Here is a 26,442-nt window from a genome sequence, read left to right as displayed (position 1 = left end):
GAGGAATAAACTGGTAATACGGAGAATAAACTGGGAAATATGGAGAATAAACTGGGTAATATGGAGAATAAACTGGGAAATATGGGGAATAAACTTGGTAATATGGCGAATAAACTGGTAATATGGCGAATAAACTGGTAATATGGCTCGTTTACATGACAAAATCAAGTTCTATTTCATGCTTGGGTTGAACTGCGGTAAAGTTGGAAATACAGTGGTGCTTGAAAGTTTGTGAACCCTTGAGAATTTTCTATATTTCTGCATAAATATGGCCTAAAACTTCATCAGATTTTCACACAAGTCCTAAAAGTAGATAAAGAGAACCCAGTTAAACAAATGAGACAAAAATATTACACTTGGTCATTTATTGATTGAGGAAAATGATCCAATATTACATATCTGTGAGTGGCAAAAGTATGTGAACCTTTGCTTTCAGTATCTGGTGTGACCCCCTTGTGCAGCAATAACTGCAACTAAATGTTTCCGGTAACTGTTGATCAGTCCTGCACACTGGCTTGGAGGAATTTTAGCCCATTTCTCTCTACAGAACAGCTTCAACTCTGGGATGTTGGTGGGTTTCTTCACATGAACTTCTCGCTTCAGGTCCTTCCACAACATTTTGATTGGATTAAGGTCAGGACTTTGACTTGGCCATTCCAAAACATTAACTTTATTCTTCTTTAACCATTCTTTGGTAGAACAACTTGTGTGCTTAGGGTCATTGTCTTGCTGCATGACCCACCTTCTCTTGAGATTCAGTTCATGGACAGATGTCCTGACATTTTCCTTTAGAATTCGCTGGTATAATTCAGAATTCATTGTTCCATCAATGATGGCAAGCCGTCCTGGCCCAGATGCAGCAAAACAGGCCCAAACCATGATACTACCACCACCATGTTTCACAGATGAGATAAGGTTCTTATGCTGGAATGCAGTGTTTTCCTTTCTCCAAACATAACGCTTCTCATTTAAACCAAAAAGTTCTATTTTGGTCTCATCCATACACAAACCATTTTTCCAATAGCCTGGCTTGTCCACATGATCTTTAGCAAACTGCAGATGAGCAGCAATGTTCTTTTTGGAGAGCAGTGGCTTTCTCCTTGCAACCCTGCCATGCACACCATTGTTGTTCAGTGTTCTCCTGATGGTGGACTCATGAACATTAGCATTAGCCAATGTGAGAGAGGCCTTCAGTTGCTTAGAAGTTAGCCTGGGGTCCTTTGTGACCTCGCTGACTATTACACACCTTGCTCTTGGAGTGATCTTTGTTGGTTGACCACTCTTGGGGAGGGTAACAATGGTCTTGAATTTCCTCCATTTGTACACAATCTGTCTGACTGTGGATTGGTGGAGTCCAAGCTCTTTAGAGATGGTTTTGTAACCTTTTCCAGCCTGATGAGCATCAACAATGCTTTTTCTGAGGTCCTCAGAAATCTCCTTTGTTCGTGCCATGATACACTTCCACAAACATGTGTTGTGAAGATCAGACTTTGATAGATCCCTGTTCTTTAAATAAAATAGGGTGCCCACTCACACCTGATTGTCATCCTATTGATTGAAAACACCTGACTCTAATTTCACCTTCAAATTAACTGCTAATCCTAGAGGTTCACATACTTTTGCCACTCACAGATATGTAATATCAGATCATTTTTCTCAATAAATAAATGACCAAGTATAATATTTTTGTCTCATTTGTTTAACTGGGTTCTCTTTATCTACTTTTAGGACTTGTGTGAAAATCTGATGATGTTTTAGGTCATATTTATGCAGAAATGTAGAAAATTCTAAAGGGTTCACAAACTTTCAAGCACCACTGTATATTCACAGATCCAAACTTCCCGGATCAATAACTCTTAAGCAAAACATTGTTAAAACACAACAGATGCCTGTTTCCTACTGTACCAAGATAGACAACCAGCTACAACATAATTTTAATCAAAAGGAGTTGCTTTCCGAGCTGGACTAATAACACTGGTCTCTACGTGCAGCTGGCTGAGAGATGAGTGCGCAGGGACAGTCTAAAAAGTGCAAGACTGTTATAGCAATAAACTTTTCATGTTATTACGTGATACTGATTTTTTTTTTTAATTCTGGTGTGGCAGAAATACACTTCCGTAATTATTGCCATTTTCACACCTAAAATTCTGAAATTCTTTATTACTTCCGTCAACTTTGTTGAAAGAGGTTATGTTTTGCCTAGGTTTGTTTGTCTTTTCCCAGTGTAACTCAAAAAAATAGTGAACGGATTTTGATTAAATTTTGAGCCATGGGCCAAGGACCAATTGATTAGATTTTGATGCAAAACCAGATATGTATGTGGATCCAGAATTTTTTTGTGTGGATATTCTAATATGTGGCTTGGTGGAAGTCTGCACTCGACCGCATGCCCTTCGAGTTCTTCATAGCAGTGATCATCAACCGTTAATCTATTTCACAAGTGTACGTCTCATCTCATCTTATTATCTCTAGCCGCTTTATCCTGTTCTACAGGGTCGCGGGCAAGCTGGAGCCTATCCCAGCTGACTACGGGCGAAAGGCGGGGTACACCCTGGACAAGTCGCCAGGTCATCACAGGGCTGACACAGACACAGACAACCATTCACACTCACATTCACACCTACGGTCAATTTAGAGTCACCAGTTAACCTAACCTGCATGTCTTTGGACTGTGGGGGAAACCGGAGCACCCGGAGGAAACCCACGCGGACACGGGGAGAACATGCAAACTCCACACAGAAAGGCCCTCGTTGGCTATGGGGCTCGAACCCGGACCTTCTTGCTGTGAGGCGACAGCGCTAACCACTACACCACCGTGCCACCCACAAGTGTACGTGTGATGAATAAAGTTGTTGTTGTTCTTCTTCAACAGCAATCTAAATCTAAAACTAACACAACTGATCTGAACTTTCATAGAATGCCATAATGTATCCTTCACATTTAGAAAGTAAATTAAGATGTATGGCATATTTATCTAACAATTTCTGAATTCATAATGTATACTCCATCCATAAAACACAGCTAAACAGATTAAAATTAGACACATTAGACTTTATAGCAGACATCGCATTTGGCGAGTGCTGCTTAAAAACTCTACTTCAAAAACAAGTCAAACACATCACTGCATAAATAAGTAAGTAAGTAAGTAAGTAAGTAAGTAAGTAAGTAAGTAAATAAATAAATAAATAAATAGCTTACATGTCTGAGTTATGCCTTGAGGTCCAGGTGGACCCGGAGGTCCAGGAAATCCTCTGTTTCCAGGCAAACCGTCAGGGCTGGTGCTTGGACGACCTGGGTCACCCTTTTCTCCCTTAGATCCAGCTGGACCAGGGAAGCCAGGAAGGCCTTGAATACCTGAAGAAAGACAGAAATTTACTGTAAGTACAACAGCACAAAATGAAAGAGATATGTAATTATGTCTACATGTGACTGGACCTCCATGTTTAGTTTAACTGTGGTATCCCTACACACGGGCGGCACGGTGGTGTAGTGGTTAGCGCTGTCGCCTCACAGCAAGAAGGTCCGGGTTCGAGCCCAGCGGCCGGCGAGGGCCTTTCTGTGTGGAGTTTGCATGTTCTCCCCGTGGGTTTCCTCCGGGTGCTCCGGTTTCCCCCACAGTCCAAAGACATGCAGGTTAGGTTAACTGGTGACTCTAAATTGACCGTAGGTGTGAATGTGAGTGTGAATGGTTGTCTGTGTCTATGTGTCAGCCCTGTGATGACCTGGCGACTTGTCCAGGGTGTACCCCGCCTTTCGCCCGTAGTCAGCTGGGATAGGCTCCAGCTTGCCTGCGACCCTGTAGAACAGGATAAAGCGGCTACAGATAATGAGATGAGATGAGATCCCTACACACAGCAGAGTGGTGTATCACTGTCACCTGGTTGGAAGGATGATGATCCAGGCTGACCTGGTGGTCCAGGAGGTCCTGATAAACCTGGTTCTCCAACCGAACCTGGAAGGCCTTCAAAACCAGGATCACCTCGTGGACCTGTATGAGAATACAGGAGAGGTGTCTTATTAATGTGTATTAGTGTATTTAAGTGGATGAGAGCGTTAATGCATGAATATGAGTGCTAGTGAGGAATAGCAGTTACCTTGAAAAAGATATTCATGTCCATCAGTAATGACAGATGTCCCTGGTGGCCCTGGTTCTCCCCTGAAACCCTAGAAAGAAATGACCCAAAGGACAGTCCTTAACCTCAGTATGGTTATATAGGTTCTGTGCACGCACGCACCCAAATGTTGTATTCATTCTTACTCTTTTCTCTTAAACATTATGAACTGCATAGTTTAAAACAACTCAAAAATTTTCTTTCCAAAAGAAAGACTTTCCCTGTGTCTCCCTGTGTCCGAAATCGCTCCCTACTCACTATATAGTGGACTATATAGTGAGTTGGCCATTTTGTAGTACTGTCCGAATGCATAGTGAGAATTATTACACCCTGTATAGTGCACTCAAAGTATCCCATGGTGCATCACGAAAAGTAGTGTACAACCGATGGTCACTAACCAAGCAATATATCCCATCATGCATTGCGGTCGCACTGAAAGAAATCAAATTAAAAATCTCAAATTTGATTTAATAAAAGGCAGCGGCAAAGAAGAAAGTATTCAGCCTTGATTTAAAAGAACTGAAAGATGCAGCAGACACAAAGTACTTTGCATTGACTAATGTGGGAAATACGCTCAGTATAATATGTATTTATCACAAAAGTACATGCATGTATTTATTATTTTGAAAAGTCACCAGCCGACTGATCTGGCACGTTTTAATTGTGACAGTAATGACATAAATAACAGCGCGGTGGAATAGTGTCCGAAAGCGTTTTTTTTTCTTCATTTTATCAATGAGCTCACTATATACAGTAGTCCTCTATATAGTAATTCCCTATATAGTGAGTACGGAGTAGTGAATGAGTGAGTGATTTCGGACACAGGGCCGATGTCTTTGGCTCAATTTTCTTTAAGTCAGAAAAAAAAAAACCTTCCTTTTAATCACTTAAAAATTTTCTAGGTTTTTTTCTTTCTTTGACCTCAATTATGCCTAACTTCATACTTACTTTAGGGCCTGATGGACCTGGTAATCCGAAGGGACCACCACTCCCACGATACCCCTATGATAAAAATAGCAATGATTATTTTCCACTGGTGAAGTGTCAATGGCACAGTTAAAGTGTAGGCATTTTTAAGTCTTACTTTTTGGCCGTCTTCTCCGAGTGGTCCGTTAAAACCAGGAGCACCCTACAAAATAAAATAATAAAACTGGCAGTAAACACTCAACCAGCTGTGCATTTACTGATGATTCAAGACATCAGGCAATAACAATTATGAAACTAGATTATGACCTAGAGACACTAGGACAAAACCTACCCTCACACCAGGTAATCCAGGAATTCCTTTCTCTCCATATTCCCCCTTGTAGCCATATGGGCCCTGGAAATGAGGAGAATGAGAGGTTTAGTGTATAGCATGTGGCATTAGCACCAAACCTTTTTTCAGACAATCCACTGATCTTCCCAGATATGTGTAAAAATGATAAAACAGTAAATAAATCTTACAACCCCGATTCCAAAAAAGTTGGGACAACGTACAAATTGTAAATAAAAATGGAATGCAATGATGTGGAAGTTTCAAAATTCCATATTTTATTCAGAATAGAACATAGATGTCATATCAAATGTTTAAACTGAGAAAATGTATCATTTAAAGAGAAAAATTAGGTGATTTTAAATTTCATGACAACACCACATCTCAAAAAAGTTGGGACAAGGCCATGTTTACCACTGTGAGACATCCCCTTTTCTCTTTACAACAGTCTGTAAACGTCTGGGGACTGAGGAGACAAGTTGCTCAAGTTTAGGGATAGGAATGTTAACCCATTCTTGTCTAATGTAGGATTCTAGTGGCTCAACTGTCTTAGGTCTTTTTTGTCGTGTCTTCCATTTTATGATGCGCCAAATGTTTTCTATGAGTGAAAGATCTGGACTGCAGGCTGGCCAGTTCAGTACCCGGACCCTTCTTCTACGCAGCCATGATGCTGTAATTGATGCAGTATGTGGTTTGGCATTGTCATGTTGGAAAATGCAAGGTCTTCCCTGAAAGAGACGTCGTCTGGATGGGAGCATATGTTGCTCTAGAACCTGGATATACCTTTCAGCATTGATGGTGTCTTTCCAGATGTGTAAGCTGCCCATGCCACATGCACTAATGCAACCCCATACCATCAGAGATGCATGCTTCTGACCTGAGTGCTGATAACTTGGGTCGTCCTTCTCCTCTTTAGTCCGAATGACACGGTGTCCCTGATTTCCATAAAGAACTTCACATTTTGATTCGTCTGACCACAGAACAGTTTTCCACTTTGCCACAGTCCATTTTAAATGAGCCTTGGCCCAGAGAAGACGTCTGCGCTTCTGGATCATGTTTAGATACGGCTTCTTCTTTGAACTATAGAGTTTTAGCTGGCAACGGCGGATGGCACGGTGAATTGTGTTCACAGATAATGTTCTCTGGAAATATTCCTGAGCCCATTTTGTGATTTCCAATACAGAAGCATGCCAGTATGTGATGCGGTGCCTTCTAAGGGCCCGAAGATCACGGGCACCCAGTATGGTTTTCCTGCCTTGACCCTTATGCACAGAGATTCTTCCAGATTCTCTGAATCTTTTGATGATATTATGCACTGTAGATGATGATATGTTCAAACTCTTTGCAATTTTACACTGTCGAACTCCTTTCTGATATTGCTCCACTATTTGTCGGCGCAGAATTAGGGGGATTGGTGATCCTCTTCCCATCTTTACTTCTGAGAGCCGCTGCCACTCCAAGATGCTCTTTTTATACCCAGTCATGTTAATGACCTATTGCCAATTGACCTAATGAGTTGCAATTTGGTCCTCCAGCTGTTCCTTTTTTGTACCTTTAACTTTTCCAGCGTCTTATTGCCCCTGTCCCAACTTTTTTGAGATGTGTTGCTGTCATGAAATTTCAAATGAGCCAATATTTGGCATGAAATTTCAAAATGTCTCACTTTCGACATTTGATATGTGGTCTATATTCTATTGTGAATACAATATCAGTTTTTGAGATTTGTAAATTATTGCATTCTGTTTTTATTTACAATTTGTACTTTGTCCCAACTTTTTTGGAATCGGGGTTGTACATGTACTGTACATTACTGATCATTTCTTGTTACACGTCAGTTGTAAACCACTGTAATCTTAAATAACAATGATATACAAACAAGGTATCATAGCCAGAGGAGATCACAGGGTTTAAATAAAGAAAATATAGATTGTAATTAGTCACTTACTGGGGGTCCTTGTGGTCCTGGTTCACCAGGATAGCCAATATCACCCTGATCAAGAGACAGAAAGACACGTAATGAGAAGGGACAGGAGTGTAAGGGTATGAATAAAGTGATCAGCCCATATGCCAAAACTAATTAGAAAAACCATGAGCATTCTGCTGTAACGTGAATTTCCCCTATGGTGCATCAATAAAGTTGACTGTACCTTATCTTATCTTCTGAAAACTATTACACCATTTACTATGAAGTGTGTTAAATTTTATTATTATTATTATTATTTGATAAAACTGTTAACCTTATAGCTAATGACAGAACAGAAACAAACATGGTGACATCTTGAACATGAATCACAGTAATTAGCGGGTGAAGTAGGCTAGTGTTAAAGCCTCGGAGGGGTTTTGTGTGATGAGTGATGGGGCTGAATTGACTGCAGAAGTAGACTGTTGGAAGAAGGTGTTCCTTGGCTCGATCACATCCTTGTCCAGTTGATCTGTCTGAGCAGTGCCATCGCACAAACCTGAGTTCCTTTGTCTCCTTTTGGAACTCCAACAAACTCCACAACTCCATTGACCAGTGGGCGGCCTGGGTCACCGGGCAGGCCCACGTCTCCCTGGATACGGTAACCAAGGAAGAGAGAGTTTTTATACAGGACAGGACGGAAGGATTGCTGGACGGAGGCGGAAACGACGGGGTGAGTTGGTTTTGTGGTGAGGGTTTGAGGGATGTGGGTATGAAGTGGAGTTTCAAAAACTGTGACCCCTCATGGGGTGGTGGGGAGGTCAGGGTGAGAGGGAGCTTCAGTGAGACAGGGAGATTATCAGAGGCTTTGATTTGTGAACTGTATTTATTAAATACTTTGCATTATTTTAATGTTAATCTATCGCCAATCTGTGATCAGTAGCTCAGTGGCCGATTGGTCAGACACCACAGCAGAAGCCTGTCAGTTCTCCAGTGTTTTTCTGAAGATTCAGTTGTTGCTCTGGATGTCTTTTCTCCCATCATGCATCACTCTCACCCTAGCAGAGCCCCTCCCTGGGCTGGCATCACTGCTCCCCTGTGTGTTACCTTCTCTCCTTTGTTGATTGTGCTTATAGCTGGTGAGCCTAACAGAGCAGCCGGAGCACCCCTGAGTCCCGGCAGACCTGCATCGCCCTGAGATCCACAACACACAGAGTACACATTAGAGCCCGAGAGTGTGTGAAGGAGAGGGTGAAGAGAGAGAAACAGAAAGAAAGTGACAAGCAGAGGAAGAGATAGCAGCGTGATTGCAAAGACTGTGATGGACAAACAACAAGAGTAAATAAGAGAAAAAAGAAAAAATTAAAATTGACAGGAAGCAAAAGAAAAATTATTGAAAAGGCAGAAGATACACACCCAGAGAGAGAGAGAAGATAAAAAAAGGATTAAAGATGCAGAAGATAAAGAAAGAGGGATGTGAGACAGTGGCTCTAGGAACAGGAGTAAGACAACAAAATTAAGCAATTAATAGAAAAAAAGAAATGGGAGACATAAATAAATGGCTCTTTTTAATGTATACTCCTGATGTCCACTAGTATGAACCAAAACCAGTTACTGATTTTTTTAGTCACTACTTTAGCATTCATTATTCCTCCAGGTCTGTTAATCCAATATCCCAGTTTAACACTAAAATAAACCTAGATTATTCCTCATATACAGTTCATTCAGAGGTTTTTTTTTAAGTTGAGCAATGAAAGCATGCATAATGTTTTCTCCAAAGATGGTTAGTGTTCATTCTTATATAAAAACAAAGGGATCAAAAACGTCAACTCACATGCTGCCATAGGGCCAAAGCATTTTTCATTCAAAAGATCGAAAGGAAAAGAAGTCACACAAGAAGTGGGAGCAGCTGAATCCAGCACCAGCACAGTGAGGTTTTGTACTAAGGTATAAAAGTGAAACATAGTGATAACCCAAACACGCACAACTTTCTTTATGTATTAAGGTTGTGACCGTGTTGCACTCTTATGCCTGAGCTAGTGACCGTAAGTACAGTTCACTCAAAATATCAACCAATATGGCAGCTCAAGAATTCCATTTAAAAATGAAGAAAAAACTATTATACATTTGTTTTTTAAACTTGCAGTATTATAATATCATGTTTTTATGGAATCTCTGAACTGACATGCGACTTAGGGGGACACACCATTCAATGCATGCATTACAGATAAAACAGTTAAGAGTTTTCAGTAACACTTCCTATGATTACCAATCACTTGATTTTGGTGTTAATCAATAAAACTACCTATGATTAGAAGGCAAGAAGGGATTAATGATAGAAAGGTTGGAGTACACTAATCTCAGCCCTGGCTTCAATCATAACCTTAAAGAAGATCCCCAAAATCTCCTTTTCAAAAGCTATAATGCTTTTTATAATATCCACATTCACTGGATATGAGCAATCGCGCGCTCTGATTGGCTACTCTACTACTAGGCTATCACCTCATATACAGTGAGTAGAGAAAAACAAAATGGCGGAGCGTTTTGCGGAGCCAATTGAGGAAGAAATAAAAACTCTACTCGAAAACAAAACCCCAAAAAATACCAAAAAAAGGCAACAAAATATGGAATGAAAGTATTTGATGGTAAGAACATATCTTTTTTAATTTTTTCAAGAATTATTATTATTATCTCATCTCATCTCATTATCTCTAGCCACTTTATCCTGTTCTACAGGGTCACAGGCAAGCTGGAGCCTATCCCAGCTGACTACGGGCGAAAGGCGGGGTACACCCTGGACAAGTCGCCAGGTCATCACAGGGCTGACACATAGACACAGACAACCATTCACACTCACATTCACACCTACGGTCAATTTAGAGTCGCCAGTTAACCTAACCTGCATGCCTTTGGACTGTGGGGGAAACCGGAGCCCCCGGAGGAAACCCATGCGGACACGGGGAGAACATGCAAACTCCACACAGAAAGGCCCTCGCCAGCCATGGGGCTCGAACCCGGACCTTCTTGCTGTGAGGCGACAGCACTAACCACTACACCACCGTGCCGCCTATTATTATTATTATTATTATTATTATTATTTATTGCTACACAGCTATAAATTGGTAGCTGGAACCGAATTTCAGTACTGAGGGCAAGCTACGTCTTGTAACCTTAAGCCTCAAGTACTTTTCTGAGGAGGCGTGCTGTGCCAAGGAAGGCTGCCTTCTGAAGCAGCTCAATCTTCGTGGTCAAGTCAATTGACTCGAGGTGTTTAGTTAGGTTTGGCGTGACTGTGCCTAGCGCGCCCACCACCACTGAAACCACTCTTGCTTTAATGTTCTATAACTTTGCTACCTCCCTTCACAAGTCCTGGTACTGATCAATTTTCTCATTTTCTTTCTCAGCAACTCCAGCGTCTCCAGGGACGGCGATGCCAATAATGTTAAAACCCTTCTTTCAATCTATCACCACTAGGTCTGGTCTTCTTACTTGGATGTGGGAACACGTCTGGATATTGAAATCCCATAGCAACTTCACTTCTTCGCTCTCCATTATCCCTTTGGGCTTATGCTCATACCACTTATCCGTTACTTCGAGTCCATGAGATCAGGTGATGTTCCAACGAAGGATCCTAGCAACATTATCATGACGATGTTTGTACTCTGCGCCAACTTACTACATTCAGTGATCAGGTGCCATATTGTCTCATCCTTCTCCCCGCACATCCTACAGAGTGGAGACAGATTTTGTTTTTCAACCTTTGCCTTGATCGCATTCATTCTCAATGCTTGATCCTGCGCAGCTATAATCAGTTCCTCAGTCTCCTTCCTAAGATCTCCTTTCCTCAGCCAGTCCCAAGATGCCTCATCTCTTACTTCTTCTGTTTGGCGCACAAATTGCCCATGCAGAGGCTTGCTCTTCCACCCTTGTACCCGTTCTAGCCTTTTCCTTTTTTTCAGTTGCTTTGGGGTCTCAGCCTTTTCTTTGATGGGGAGCCCTTCGTTAGCAACCGCAACAAGCATCGACTGCCTACTTGATTGCACATAGTTTGTCTCATCTCATCTCATTATCTCTAGCTGCTTTATCCTGTTCTACAGGGTCGCAGGCAAGCTGGAGCCTATCCCAGCTGACTACGGTCGAAAGGCGGGGTACACCCTGGACAAGTCGCCAGGTCATCACAGGGCTGACACATAGACACAGACAACCATTCACACCTACGGTCAATTTAGAGTCATCAGTTAACCTAACCTGCATGTCTTTGGACTGTGGGGGAAACCGGAGCACCCGGAGGAAACCCACGCGGACACGGGGAGAACATGCAAACTCCACACAGAAAGGCCCTCGCCGGCCACGGGGCTCGAACCCGGACCTTCTTGCTGTGAGGCGACAGCGCTAACCACTACACCACCGTGCCGCCCCCACATAGTTTGTTATTATTATTATTATTATGATATTTTTCACAAATTACTCTTGTCATTTCACCGGTTTGTTCACATTTTTCATCTTTAAGCATTAACATTGTTGAATTTTTTAGACTGGTTCAAAAGCTCAAAGAAGTTTGAAAATTGTAGAATTGAAATGTCCAAGGAAGAATTAAATAAATGTCGAAAGCTATTCTAGACCTCGGCACGACAGCAAGACGGCAGTTTCTACAAAAAAACAACAACACTAAAGTCAATTTGTGCGGCCATCGATAGGTTTTTAAGAAGTCCGCCTAAGTGGAAATGGTTTTGTCGGATGTTTTGTACAAAGTTTTTTTTATTTTTATCAAATTTGCAAAAAATGAAAATAAAAATGCTCCGTTTCTCAAAATCCAGTGAATGTCAATGGAATAAAACAATTATTCTACTCAATCTCATCGTACATGGCTTATAGCCAACTCGGTTCTACACGCCTCGCCGGCTATCAGCTCATGTATGACTTGATTTCATGGAATAACTGTTATGCATCAACTGAAAATATATACAGTCAAGCAGTGATGACTATCTGTGCCACATACACATTACTATCAGTGCAACGACTGCGTTCAGTGCATAAACTTCAGATAACATTCATAGAAAGTGTTACTCATCCTCTTATCTCTGTTAATCATAACACCAAACATATTGCCATGGACTTTGAAATGAGGAAACATGATTTCGATAAGAGACGGGCAAACAAAATAAAGGTGGATTAGTGTACGTTGGGGAGTTTCAGAGAGAAAAAAAGCTCCATTCCAGCATGCAAGAGGTTTAATAAGTAACATGATGGTGTCTTAGCCAAGAAACATAAATAAATAAATAAATAAATAAATAAAAAGTTGCATGAGGAAAGACTGTTAATGTTGTCTCTTAGCGTGACATTGCCTTTATTCACTATCAGTCACTTTAACCCCTAAATGCTTGGATCCATATTAACCCAGAACACCATGTATCATGCATCATCAATCTGTCATGACAGGGTAAAACTAACAAAATATTTCACTAAAAATAGACAAATATGGTTTTATAGTTAGATTTTTTGTCAATAGGTGCTGTCAGATAGATCATTAACGAATCATTACATGCTTTTTGGCAACTAATTCAGCTTCATTGTTTTAGAGGTCACCTCAGAAATCATTTTGTCAATAATTTTGCAGTATGAGGAATATCAGGGAGGTGGAGACCTTGCTGAAAGTAGAGGTGACAAACAGATCACAAGTAACTGACAACCCAAGGTATGCATTTAGGGGTTAAGTGCACAGATCATACACCAACTGACCCACTAAAATATTTTCTTCAGATGACATGATGACATGAAAAAGCTGATTCAGTTATTTTAACATGGAGACGTTTGTAACGTTTTCCAGGTCATAACCAAAGCCAAGCTCTAACGAACTGTCTGTGGTACTCAGTTGTCAAATCAGGTCATCTGGTATATGTGAAATGCTTGCATCTATTTTCAACACACAATTACACAGATCTATCTATATATAGTATACATCGTACATCATATTACTGAAAAACATTCCGTTTATGAAATACAGGAATACAGTACAGTGGTTTTATATTGGAATGGAGAACTGTTTTTTTTTGTGTGTGTGGGAATGAACTGACACTGGAACAACTGAAATACCTTCTCTCCTTTCTCCCCTTCATAACCCTGGCCAGGGGTTCCCTGAAAAATAAAGCAGAAATGTTGACAATTCTGTGGATCAAACTGTTTCAGCGGCTACATCCATTCCACAATCTAACATCCATGAAACAGTAAAGACAGTAGCATTAATTACAAATAAAATGCAATTCTGTGTCATCTTTTTTCTTTGTTTATAGTATGCATCAGAAATATTCTGCCGTACTTACAGTTGTGGTCAGAAGTTTACATACAGTGACATGAATGTCATCTTGGATATGAATGTCATGGCAATATTTGGCCTTTCAGTAATTTCTTTGAACTGTTCTTTTTCTGTGGCAGAATGATTGTACAGCATACAGCTTTAATTTAAAAAAAAAAACACTAGAATTTGGTGCACAAGTTTTAATTTTCTTTGGGTTTTCTGAAATCAACACAGGGTCAAAATTATACTTACAGGGTCAAAAATTTACATACGCACACTTAGATTATTAATTCACAGGTGCTGAAACTTCCAAAATGTCTCTTATTTTGCAGAGGCCGAGGTCTCTTAACTTCCTGTTAGTGATCATGATTGACTACAGCTGGCAGCTTCTCTGTGCCTTCATATAAAGGGTTTGTTTACAGCACTCATTAGATTGACCAACACACAATACAGTGGGAAGTCCAAGGAGTTCAGTGCAGATCTGAGAAAGAGGATCGCAGATATACACAACTCTGGAATGTCTCTTGGAGCCATTTCTAAACAACTGAAAATTCCAAGATCAGTTCAAACAATTGTATCCAAGTCATTGTGAGGTGTAGTTGCTTTGCCAAGCCACTTTGCTTCAATAAAACCCAAACTATCACCCTCAGCTGAAAGGACATTGGTTTGGATGGTCAGGAACAACCTGGGAACCACCATGGCACAGCCCTGCCATGAACTGGAAGCTGATGGATCACCGTTTACAGTTCAGATCACCATGGACTAAGAGGCTGCTATCCAAGAAATAACCCCTTGCTTCAAAAGTGACACCTTCAAGCTTAACTAAAGTTTGAAGCTGACCACAAGAACAAAGAAAAAGCCTTCTGGAGGAAAGCTGTATGGTCAGATGACCACCATGTAGAGAGGGACACTGTTACTAGCTGGTGGTGGTGGTAGGATCATGCTCTGGGGCTGTTTTATTGCCAGTGGAACTGGTTCATTGCACAAAGTGGATGGAATAATGAAGAAGGAGGACTACCTCAGAATTCTTCAGCATAAACCATCAGAAACTTGAACACGACTTGGGACTTACAACAGGACAATGAACCCAAACACGCATCAGAGTTGGTTGTGGAGGATAAAGCAGGCTAATATTAAACTAAAACAAGTCCTGACTTCAACCCTACTGAAAATATATGGACCGTGCTTATAAGTCGAGTCCATGCCAAGAAAAAAAAATTAATTGAACTCTACCAATTCTACTGTACCATGAAGCACCATGAAATATCCAACCAGAATTCTGCTAGAAGCTTGTTCATGGTAAACAAAAATGTTTGGTCAAGGTGAATCTTGTGAAGAGACATTTTACCCAAATATTAGGTGTGCTGTATGTAAATTTTTGAGCCTGAATGTATAATTTTGACCCTGCATTGATTTCAGAAAACCCAAGGAAAATTAATACTTGTGCACCAAATTCTAGTGTTTTTTTTAATTAAAGATGTGTGCTGTACATTCTGCCACAGAAAAAGAACAGTTCAAAGAAATTATTGAAAGCCAAATATTGCCATGACATTCATATCCAAGATGACATTCCTGTCACTGTATGTAAACTTCTGACCACAACTGTAAATATGCTGTCTGCTACTTACAGCATCTAATGGCCCTTTTCCACTACCCTTTTTCAGCTCACTTCAGCTTACTTCAGCCCGACACGGCTCGCGTTTCGACTATCTCAAAACAGCACGACTCAGCTCGCTTCAGCCCTACTCAGCACCCAAAACTCGCACGGTTTTGGAGTGGGGCTGAAGCGAGCCAAACCGAGCCGAGTGGGGCGAGGGGCGTGAGGAGACACTCCCCTGTGCACTGATTGGTGAGGAGAAGTGTCCTCACATGCCCACACACGCCCCGCGAGCACGCTGGGATCTGTAAACACCGTAAACCCGGAAGAAGAAGAATTACGAACTACGAGAATTTCTGAAGCCTTATGCGCCTCGCCTCATCTATACGCTCTTGCCAGTATCTGTTGGCGTTGTCGGTGACAACAAGCCACAGCACCAAGACCAGCAACACTAACGACTCCATGTCCTCCATGTTTATTGTTTACTATCCGGGTCGTGAGACTACCGCTTAAAAGGTCACTGATGTCACTGTTTGCGCCGCCTAACGACATCACTTGACGTCCACCCACTTTCGCTAACTCCACCCAATGTGTCCACCCACTTCCAGCCAGCACGGTTCAGTGCGGTTGTAGTCGAAATGCAACTCCAACAGCCCCGCTCAGCTCGACTCAGCCCAACTCAGCACGGCACGGCTCAGCCCAACTCAGCCGCATTGGTAGTGGAAAAGCGGCATTAGACAAGTTAAAACTAAGAAAATGCCAAATGTCAAGGCCATGATTTCTGTAATTTAGATTAGATTTATCAATAGAACTCTCATGTTCCCTTGCATAAAACTTAAAATGCTGCAGTACATGCTAGCTTGCAACTTACTGTTGGCCCAGGAAAGCCTGGAGGACCAGGACGTCCCTAAAGAGAGGGACAGAAAAGGATGTGTTGATATACATTATTACATGGAACATATTACAGTTTTTAAGCTAGGATGTGGTACGAGCATGGAGGGTATAAAACAAACACACACACACACACACACACACACACTTTGAAGTAGGGATACATACAGGGTAACCAGGTAAACCGATAGGGCCGACGGGACCTGGGAGGCCAACTGGACCAGGAAAACCCTGGGAACAAATGTTGGACAAATGTAAGTGGTTTCCTTGGTCCCTAACACAGTGAATTGAGATTTGGTGTTGGTTTTCTTATTGTGCTTGTTGCATTTTCCTGCATCATTTGCTGATGTTTAGGTTCCTTTCTGTGTTTCAGTAAACTAAGCACTACCATATGAATGTTTTCCATATTGCAGTAAAATATTGGACATTTATAAATGATGAGTTATGCTGTAAATTCTGGGGTGTGTGAGTGACCTTGTAACCTGTTCCTGCAATCCTGCCATTTAATACAGCAAAAGGATCAAAATTTACACTACCGTTCAAAAGTTTGGGGTCACTTTGAAATGTCCTTATTTTTGAAAGAAAAGCACTGTTCTTTTCAATGAAGATCACTTTAAACTAATCAGAAATCCACTCTATACATTGCTAATGTGCTAAATGACTATTCTAGCTGCAAATGTCTGGTTTTTGGTGCAATATCTCCATAGGTGTATAGAGGCCCATTTCCAGCAACTCTCACTCCAGTGTTCTAATGGTACAATGTGTTTGCTCATTGCCTCAGAAGGCTAATGGATGATTAGAAAACCCTTGTACAATCATGTTAGCACAGCTGAAAACAGTTGAGCTCTTTAGCCCATGTTTACATTAGACCGTATCAGCGGATCATCAGATTAACATTTTTAAAACGATTAGTGTGCACACAGCAACACCAATACACGATTTGCGTGCACACAGCAATACCAATACACGGATACGCTCGGCTCCGCAGGCATCCTGCGCTCCAAATCACTCCGCCCTGAACAGCGAGTGCCCTCTGGAGGGTGCGCACTCCGGCCCTGCGCAGCTCACAGAGCACGCAAGTGTAGTGCACAAGCAGTGATTCGGGACTGAGCCGCTGTGCGTGTGATCCCAGCGCATATCACTTACCACTTGCAAGTGGAAGGATGGCAAGCCTAAAGACAATCATAACTACACAATGGGCAGTATTTGCATCAGTATTTGCAGTATTTTCATACTTTTATACTCTTTAATGAAAGGTGATACAAGGCGGAAGTCTGCGCCGTTTTTCAGCAGTCGTGTCACATGACCAACGCCAGCGAATCAGGAAGGTGGATGTCACAGTGACGTTGTCCAATGACGACGCCAGCTAGAGCTCAGCACAGCGTATCTGCGTGTTCTCAATGTTTACACAGCACCGGTGCTGACACGATCTGGATTGAATACGTGGACCCTGGTGGATTCCCGTTTCCCGGCGTTTCCAGGCGGTTTAATGTAAACGGACAGTGCATCCACGAAGAAAATGAGACAGATACGGTCTAATGTAAACTTGGCCTTATAGAGAAGCTATAAAACTGACCTTCCTTTGAGCAGATTGAGTTTCTGGAGCATCACATTTGTGGGGTCGATTAAATGCTCAAAATGGCCAGAAAAATGGCTCGACTATATTTTCTATTCATTTTACAACTTATGGCGGTAAATAAAAGTGTGACTTTTCATGGAAAACACAAAATTGTCTGGGTGACCCCAAACTTTTGAACGGTAGTGTATAAGGAAACCTTTTGGATAAGGGTCTGTCTCAGAAACTGGGTACTGTGGGGGTACCTCACTAAATATACGCACAGTCAATAAACTATACAGTTTTGAATGGTGATGTTGGTTTTAATTTGAAATAAAATGATGAAAGAAATAATACAGATAAAACTAAATCTTTGATGTGAATACTCTATTCAGAATTTGGCAAAAATTCTGCAAATTTGTGGAAAAATGGTGGCTAGATATGGGACATGATAAATGGTTGACTACATGGCATTCCCTTAAAAAGGCTGTAGTCCACTGAAAAGTCTACAGTTATCACTAATTGTATTTTAATTTTTAACTTTATACACCTAAGGATTGGTGAGCTCACAGAATAATCATAACCGTAATAAAACATCATGCAAAATATTTGATCACCGTCGTAACTCCATTTTCCGCAGACCCAAACCCAATACGATCGTGTGTTTTGATCTAAACGGAAAGCCTCAGGGTCAAAGTCACTACCTCACCAAAAGTAGTAACTTAAAATCACTACGCCATATCAAAATTTAATTATAAATCTGCAATTTTGTTTTTTAAAACGAAAGCTGAAAGTTAGGTATAGAATATGTTTCTTACAGAATATGTTACGATGGTAGCTGGTCTTGTATGAATTTCTGAGCTATAAAATGAGTTGTGGTCTATTTTTTACCGTAGCGTGTTATTTGTGTGTGGGGAAGGACACACATTAACAATTTGCATGTGTAGAATGGAATTTTCCACTCCAACAGTTAGAAGTTGATCGTGCTTCCATTTGCGGTCTTTCTGTTACGCGGGTGATCTGTTCGGACGTTATCACTGAAAAGGTGAGTTTTGACAGTTTTATTTGGTTTTAGTCTTGCAGTATAAGGCAATAGAATGTTTCTTTTTCATCTTGCTTTCATATTTCGTAGTGTTTGCGTATTTTTGGCCAATATTTTGCAATCATGGTCAATTTAGATCGAACTTTTGATAGAATCTACGGCCAGTCATTTTGCCCCGCCCCCGTCTCGCACTCCGTCCGGTGCGGTAGTGATGTCCCGTTGCCCGCGCGCCGCAGCAGAGACCCGCGCGACCTTCAGCCGGTACAGTCGCTGTTCTTTTACCACCGCCGTTATTCTCATCTTTCCGGTGTGTTCTTGATTTTTCCATTGTGTCCTATTGTCCTATTCCGCCATATCAAATACCCCAAACTGTATCATATTATTCATATTTAAGTGAATAATCAATTCAGTCATCATAACTTGGCATTTTTAACCCAAGCAATCAAAAAGAGGAAATTTATTCAATATTTTCACTCATCTGTGAAGGAAGGGCTTTAATTCTTCATGATGTAGTTATTTTATATGAAAATCAATTTTACAAAAGCATTTGAATTGTAATCAAAAACATTTTCCACAGTGGAGGCCAGATAAAGCAAGATACTAGCTTTATTCTTATTAAACATGACAAAAGAAACATTGAGTGTTAGGTAAATGCAAAAAAAATTAGTAAAATTAGAAAATTAATTTTTTGACCATAATGTCCCAAATGAGAGACCAGTTTCTGAGACGGACCCATAACTCAGCTGGAAGCTGCTGTGATGGCTAAACAGTAAAGAAATTGCGAGAGAGTATTTGTATTAAATGTCAACATATGTAATCAAAATCTTACGCGTTCACCAACAGGACCAAAAGGAACCTAAAGAAGATAAACACACAAAAAGAGAAAGAAGGATAAACTAAGATAGGTTTGTCAATTGTACCGGTATATATGACAGAACAAAAATGATGCTGATTCTTTATTATACTCTGGAACTGTATGCTCTCAGTATTCAAATATATCTCCATAAAGGAGCTTTACAATAACACTTTTTGCTCGGTCTTGGAAAGGAGAGAATACATGAGAGTATGACTATGTTAGGGAACAGAAACTGTGTTACCTTTGGCTTCAGGGACAGTGTGTGTGTGTGTGTGTGTGTGTGTGTGTGTGTGTGTGTGTGTGTGTGTGTGTGTGTGTGAGAGAGAGAGTGAGTGAGTGAGTGAGTGAGTGAGTGAGTGAGTGAGTGAGTGAGTGAGAGAGATTGCATGTGCCCATGTCACACGTTTTTGTGAACACAGTAATTAACACAACAGCTTTCAGGTATTAAGTTTCACTAGAAGTACTACATTAACAGATTGTCAGTAAAATCAGAAGTGCACAGTAAGGTGTTGAGGTACCGAGGGTGTAGAAATGAACCGTGGTTCTCCTTTTTGCCCTTTGACACCAGGTATCCCCTAATAAAAAGACAAAAAAACAAACAAACAAACATCAAGACTGTCATATAATGTTATATTGTTTAACAAGAGTGCTCTGAGAGCACAATATCCCCCGTTGGCAACTCTGCCATAACTCTGGTAAAATGCGACTGAATTGAACAAAATTGCAATATGTGTATTACCGACATATAACAAAGAATCCTGTCACGTTTCATGAAATTCCTCCAAAAATTGTGAGAGGAGTTGATTTCAGAAGATGAGCAGCCTTCCCGGGACGGACGGACAGATGGACATCGCCACGACATAATCCCCCTTCGGGCCTTTCGGCCAGCGGGGGATAAAAACTTTTTGCCAACTTACATGAAATTCCTCCAAAAATTGTGAAGAAAGTTGATTTCAGAAAGCCAGCACACCTTGATGAAATTGTCAAAGTACAAGTTTGTTAATAATGAAGGGCATAACTCTGGTAAAAATTTGCCCAAATTAAATGAAATTTCAATATGCGTATAACTGTCATATAACAAAGCCTTTTGCCAAGTTTGGTGAAATTCCTCCACAAATTGTAAGAGGAGTTGATTTCAGAAGAACGTCCACCCTCAGGAAATGGTCAAAGTACAAGTTATTTAATCAAGGGTCAAAACGCTGGTAAAATTTTCACAAACGAAATTAAATCTCAATATGCGTATTACCGTCATATAACAAGGTCTTTTGCCAAGTTTTGTGAAATTCCTCCAAAAATTGTGAGGAGTTGATTTCAGAAGTAAAACACACTCTTATGAAACTGTGAAAGTACAAGGTTGTTAATCAAGGGCCACAACTCTGGTAAAATGTGACCAAATTTAACGAAATTACAATCTGCGTAGTACCGACATATAACAATGCTTTTTGCCAAGTTTTGTGAAATTCCTCCAAAAATTGTGAGAGGAGTTGATTTCAAAAGGAAAACACACGCTCATGAAATTGTTAAAGTATAATTTTGTTAATCAAGGGCTGTAACTCTGGCAAAGTGTGACTGAATTTAACGAAATTACAATATGCGTATTACCGACATATCACAAAGAATCCTGTCAAGTTTTGTGAAATTCCTCCAAAACTTGCGAGAAGAGTTGATTTCAGAAGGTGAGCACCCTTCCCGGGACGGACGGACAGATGGACGGAAATTGCCACGACATAATCCCCCTTTGGGCCAAAGGGGAATAATAAAACAATAGTTTATAATAGAATAGAAGAAGGGTTAATAGGTAACACTGAAATGCTCTACAACTAGAAACTGTTTGTTATGCCATAAAAAAATACCAATGCAATAGCACATAGCAATGTGTCCATGAACAGTAGCACCTTGGTGACCTGACAGGGGGGATATATGTGTAGCAATGTGCTGATTCCTTCCTATGCGAATCATTCTATCCAGCATGTTGCAAAAACATGACTGTCACTACTAAATGTCTATTTAACAGTTCTCATCTCATCTCATTATCTGTAGCTGCTTTATCCTGTTCTACAGGGTCGCAGGCAAGCTGGAGCCTATCCCAGCTGACTACGGGCGAAAGGCGGGGTACACCCTGGACAAGTCGCCAGGTCATCACAGGGCTGACACATAGACACAGACAACCATTCACACTCACATTCACACCTACGGTCAATTTAGAGTCACCAGTTAACCTAACCTGCATGTCTTTGGACTGTGGGGGAAACCGGAGCACCCGGAGGAAACCCACGCGGACACGGGGAGAACATGCAAACTCCACACAGAAAGGCCCTCGCCGGCCACAGGGCTCGAACCCAGGACCTTCTTGCTGTGAGGCGACAGCGCTAACCACTACACCACCGTGCCGCCCTCTATTTAACAGTTATTCCACGAAATCGAGTCGTACATGAGCTGATAGCTGATGAGGCACGTAGCACCGAAGTGGCTATAAGCTGTGTACGACGAAATCGAGTGGAATAACTGTTTGTTTCATTCTATTCACATTCACTGGATTTTGAGAAACAGAGCATTTTTATTTTTAGCAAATTTGATAAATAAAAACTTTATACAAAACGTCCGACAAAATCATTTCCGCTTAGAATGTAAACAAACCGGTGAAATGATAGGAGCAATTTGTTAAAAATGCTATAATAATATTAATTCTTGAAAAATAAAAAAGATACGTTATTACCATCAAATACATTTATCCCATATTTTGTTGCTTATTTTTGTATTTTTTTCCAAGTAGAGTTTTTATTTCATCTTCGGTTGGTTCAGCAACACACTCTGCCATTTTGTTTTTCTCTACTCACGGTATATGAGCTGATATCCTAGTAGTAGTAGTAGAGTAGCCAATCAGAGCGTGCAATTACTCATATAGAGTGAATGTGGATAGAATAATAAGTATTACACATGTTCTTCAATTATATTCTTAACACTTTGCCAGTGTGGCTTCTGAAGGATCGCTAAAGTTAGTGTTAGAAATAATTTATTGGGAATTCCTTACCAGCATTATCCTTATTAACTGAAATGGCACTTCTGATCTATTACCTACGTTACAATATGTACAAAATACTTTACACATTTGTGATGCCATTTTGTTACATTACTATGGATTTTTTTGATGCATTTTTGGTCATTCATGGCTCTAAATAACAACAGCAAGTCCTTCCTGCTTATTGTTCTCCATACTTACTTGAGGTCCAGGTTGGCCAGGCCTTCCAGAGAAGCCAGGGAACCCAGGGTCACCTCGTGTACCGTTACAGCCGTCTGCTCCTGGCAGTCCTGCTGGTCCCTCCTGGCCTGGGTGACCCTGTTTCAACATTCCATTAAACCAAACGTTAGACCCTAGAACTGCTGCCACTATGAAGATATATCACTAGTGATGATTATCAGTGTAACAGAGTCTGACTGAAAGAAAGTGGTTACTCAACAGACATCACGTTAATTCTGTGACATCTTTGCAGTCACATCATTTACAACAGAAGAATCTGTGAAATTTTTTTGAAATAGAGTAAACTGAGTGGCAAATTCCAGATGAGCATGGAAAATTTCAATTCAACTCACTAAGAAGCTAGAATTATTTTTAAAAAAAAGCATTTTAGCTATTTTGATTGTCAAATGACAAATGCCTTTACTTCATCGGATAAAAGTACATATCAGATGTTACAAATTAAATTAGATAAAAAGATAATACACAATAATTACAACATTTACAATTATGAAAAACACTACAAAATAAAAAAAATAGGTAAATTATATTTAAATATTACCCTATTAAAAAAAACCTATCCTTAAAACGTTCAGTGTTTATCTTAGGTCTTATACAGGTTCTATTTCTAAGGCGCTCAGATGATTTTTTGTTTTTTATAAGTAGCAAGAAAGCTATGTAAAGGATGGTCTCTATTTTTAATTTTATTCAAAAGGTGGCAGTCACTAGCTTGGGCCCGCCCATCCTAAGCGTGACGCAACACGAGGGCCTGTTGCGAGCTTAGTCTGGCCAGGCAAGCTATCTACAGCTCTTCCAAGCTCCCAAAAAATCGGGAGCCAATCAACTTTGAGCATTTCCAACGGCCCTGGGTAGAGGCGTGTTCAAGGCAGTGACGTAGTAGAACTGCGACCGGAAGCCATAGATTATTTACAGAATCTATGCCGGAAGCGCTTCATTCACTAGAAACATTACGAACATGGAGCAGCGGCAAGCCTTTGACACAGCGGTAGATGCTGTATTGAAAGCATTCAACAGGAAGTTCTCATTGAAAACGGAGCAAAGAGCAGCCCTGGAGGTATTTATCTTCTTCCTGTTACTCAAGCAGTTTCCGTCGCGTCACATACGTCAGAGGAAAGAGTGATGTGATTGGTTTAAGCTTCGTCACAGCCTTTTCTGGCTTCGACCAGTAGCAAACTGAGGCATTTCAGGGAGGCGGGTCAACCACGCCTTTGGGAAACGGTTTGGCTTAATATCTTTGCCAGACCAAATGCTCGCAGAGCTTTGAAGTTGCGTTAGCCAGACTAGGCGGTCACACTTCTCCAAAAGCACCAAGATGTTAAAACTAGTTGGTGTACAGCATCTCTTATAGCATCTTTTTTAAAAACTATTGGACAACAGTAAGATCTGAAACACTAGCAGTGTAAACTGAAAGGCTGTACGATATTTTCAGGAGAACTATTGCAGTAAAGAGATGATCTACGCAGACTTCGCTTCTTTGCGCAGACTTCTAATTACAAACAGGCATTTGTTAGCTTCATACAGCTTTTCCTTAACATGAACACTATATTCTGAAAAGGTACTCCTAAAACAGACACACTACTATACTGCCTGATATTATGCAACATAGAAAAGTCAGTAGCATTACCTTCCTTGCATAGAACTAATTCCTGACATTCAGTGGTGTTACAATGCATAGAGTTTTCCTTGATCCAGGAAATACGCTTTTGTAGAGTTATATCAGATTTACCTGGCAAATTTCTTGACACGGGAACTAAAATAGTTGAGTCATCAGCATATTTAGTTAGATTACATGGGAGAACCTGTTACTTACAGGAATACCATCGACACCTGGAAAACCAGGAACACCCACAGGACCCTATTGAAAACAGGGACAAAAAGTCTGGACAGAGTTCTACATACAACACCTGTACTCAAATACCTATTACCGCATTGTGTATGACAAAGAGATAAGACTGCAAGATATAAGATATAAGGTATCAGTTATAAGGATGTAAAAAAAAAAAAAATTAGTGAATCAATACTGATGTCTATTAGTGTATCTTTTAAAGGTAATTTCACCTTGTCTCCTTTGGGCCCAGATGGCCCTGAGTAACCAACATGCCCTCTTTCTCCTTTAGGTCCCACAGGCCCTGGGGCCCCAATAAAGCCATCAGGTCCAGTGGGGCCAGGTGGTCCTAAAGGCCCAGGCTGACCCTGAGATTGAAAAAAAAAGAAAAGAAAAAAAGAGATGCATAAGAACAGAGCGCATTCATTTTTCTTACGTTTGTGTGGCGTTTATAGGCAAAACAACTGGAAAAGTCTACATACTACATCAACTTCCTATTACTGTAAAATAACTAACAGGCAAACAGTAGACGCTAAGGACATCATTTAATGCTCTGGTCATCTGCTGTGTTTTAAAATCTATTAAAACAGGAATGTTTCTCCAGAGGTGGACAAAGTACCCAACTTCATTACTGAAGTCAAAGTACAGATCCCACTGGTCAAATGTTACTCTGATACAAGTGAAAGTTGTCCAGTCAAATGTTTACTTAATTTAAAGTACTGAAGTACTTGCTTTTAAAAATACTTAAGTATTAAAAGTACATTTTCTGTCAATGCATCGTTGTATTATTGCCACAACGCTTACAAAACCGAACGCCGTTACCCAAGACAGAAATGTGAATTCACAAAATGAACGCATGTTTTGCCATCATGGTGGTTTAACGTTAAGCTAGCTAGTCAGTGAAGCTCCACCTGACACTAGCAAACACTTTTCAAACTCGAAATCATATTGTGTAGCTACCGGTAACGCTACTAGAAAAGAAGCATTTCTACATTCTGCTTATTTGGCAAGATTATGCTAAACCATATTTCTGAAAGGACTTCAGATAAGTTAACATTATTCATTTTTGTGTAACTCTGTGTTTACATGCTAACTAACAGTGTCCAAGTTAACTAGCTATGTGTTAACGTTAGCCATGGACAAGGCGATGGCAACTTGGTGAGCAAATCCATAAAAAGTCCTTTAACTAACCAGACTGCATAGCTACATTTGCAACATTATCACTAGCTCTAAAAGCACAGACAACTTCGTTGCAAGCGTTTTCTTGGAATAAAACATTTATATACCTCAATATGCTTCCGCAGGTTGGATGGCGAGTTTTTGTAGGCCGTGATGTGGTTCGTTTTTGGCAAACAAAGCAAACATTTAAAATGAAACATATATTTAATCCTTTCAGAAAACTGAAACATGGGTTCTAGGTATGGGTGTGTGTGCATTCCCCAGAAGAACCGCCTCCTTCCATTCTGCCATCAACTGATCGTGTTCAAATAATGCTGCAAAGAAATCATTGATCTTGATTTTATACAGTCTATGGATGTGATCCTAGTGATTACTGATAGGCTGTCTCAGTGTCACCTGTGAAAAAAACCAATCACGTTTTAGAAAAGAAAAGAAAAAAATAATTTGCCTGATTCAAATGAGAGTGAAATGATGGCCACGCTGCTTGTTTCAAGATTTCACATGGTTGTTAATGGCATATTAAATACTAACTGGCCACATGGCATTTAATCTCATCTCATCTCATCTCATTATCTCTAGCTGCTTTATCCTTCTACAGGGTCGCAGGCAAGCTGGAGCCTATCCCAGCTGACTACGGGCGAAAGGCGGGGTACACCCTGGACAAGTCGCCAGGTCATCA

General features: G+C 40.6%; 1 protein-coding gene across 2 annotated transcripts in view; it reads right to left on the bottom strand.

Annotated features, from left to right (window-relative positions):
- Positions 1-26,442, bottom strand: part of col4a6 (collagen, type IV, alpha 6) — a 221,439-nt gene that overhangs the window by 40,755 nt on the left and 154,242 nt on the right. Inside the window, exons 5-20 of one of the 2 annotated variants that reach the window (XM_060923953.1) lie at positions 24,818-24,952; positions 24,570-24,614; positions 22,724-22,840; positions 20,022-20,078; positions 19,477-19,503; positions 16,219-16,281; positions 16,031-16,066; positions 13,361-13,402; positions 7,827-7,919; positions 7,313-7,357; positions 5,371-5,433; positions 5,197-5,241; positions 5,061-5,114; positions 4,095-4,164; positions 3,878-3,988; positions 3,199-3,354 (exon numbers count right to left, since the gene is read on the bottom strand). In XM_060923953.1, coding sequence (XP_060779936.1) covers positions 3,199-3,354; positions 3,878-3,988; positions 4,095-4,164; positions 5,061-5,114; positions 5,197-5,241; positions 5,371-5,433; positions 7,313-7,357; positions 7,827-7,919; positions 13,361-13,402; positions 16,031-16,066; positions 16,219-16,281; positions 19,477-19,503; positions 20,022-20,078; positions 22,724-22,840; positions 24,570-24,614; positions 24,818-24,952 — 1,159 coding nt within the window. Of the gene's footprint in view, positions 1-3,198; positions 3,355-3,877; positions 3,989-4,094; positions 4,165-5,060; positions 5,115-5,196; positions 5,242-5,370; positions 5,434-7,312; positions 7,358-7,826; positions 7,920-8,374; positions 8,462-13,360; positions 13,403-16,030; positions 16,067-16,218; positions 16,282-19,476; positions 19,504-20,021; positions 20,079-22,723; positions 22,841-24,569; positions 24,615-24,817; positions 24,953-26,442 lie in introns of both variants that reach the window. The other variant, XM_060924036.1, reaches the window with a different exon arrangement.

This window comes from Neoarius graeffei, chromosome 1 (genome assembly GCF_027579695.1).
Source record: "Neoarius graeffei isolate fNeoGra1 chromosome 1, fNeoGra1.pri, whole genome shotgun sequence".
Taxonomy (NCBI): domain Eukaryota; kingdom Metazoa; phylum Chordata; class Actinopteri; order Siluriformes; family Ariidae; genus Neoarius; species Neoarius graeffei.
The sequence above is the reverse complement of the archived record's forward strand: the minus strand, read 5'-3'. Positions and strand labels throughout refer to the sequence as shown.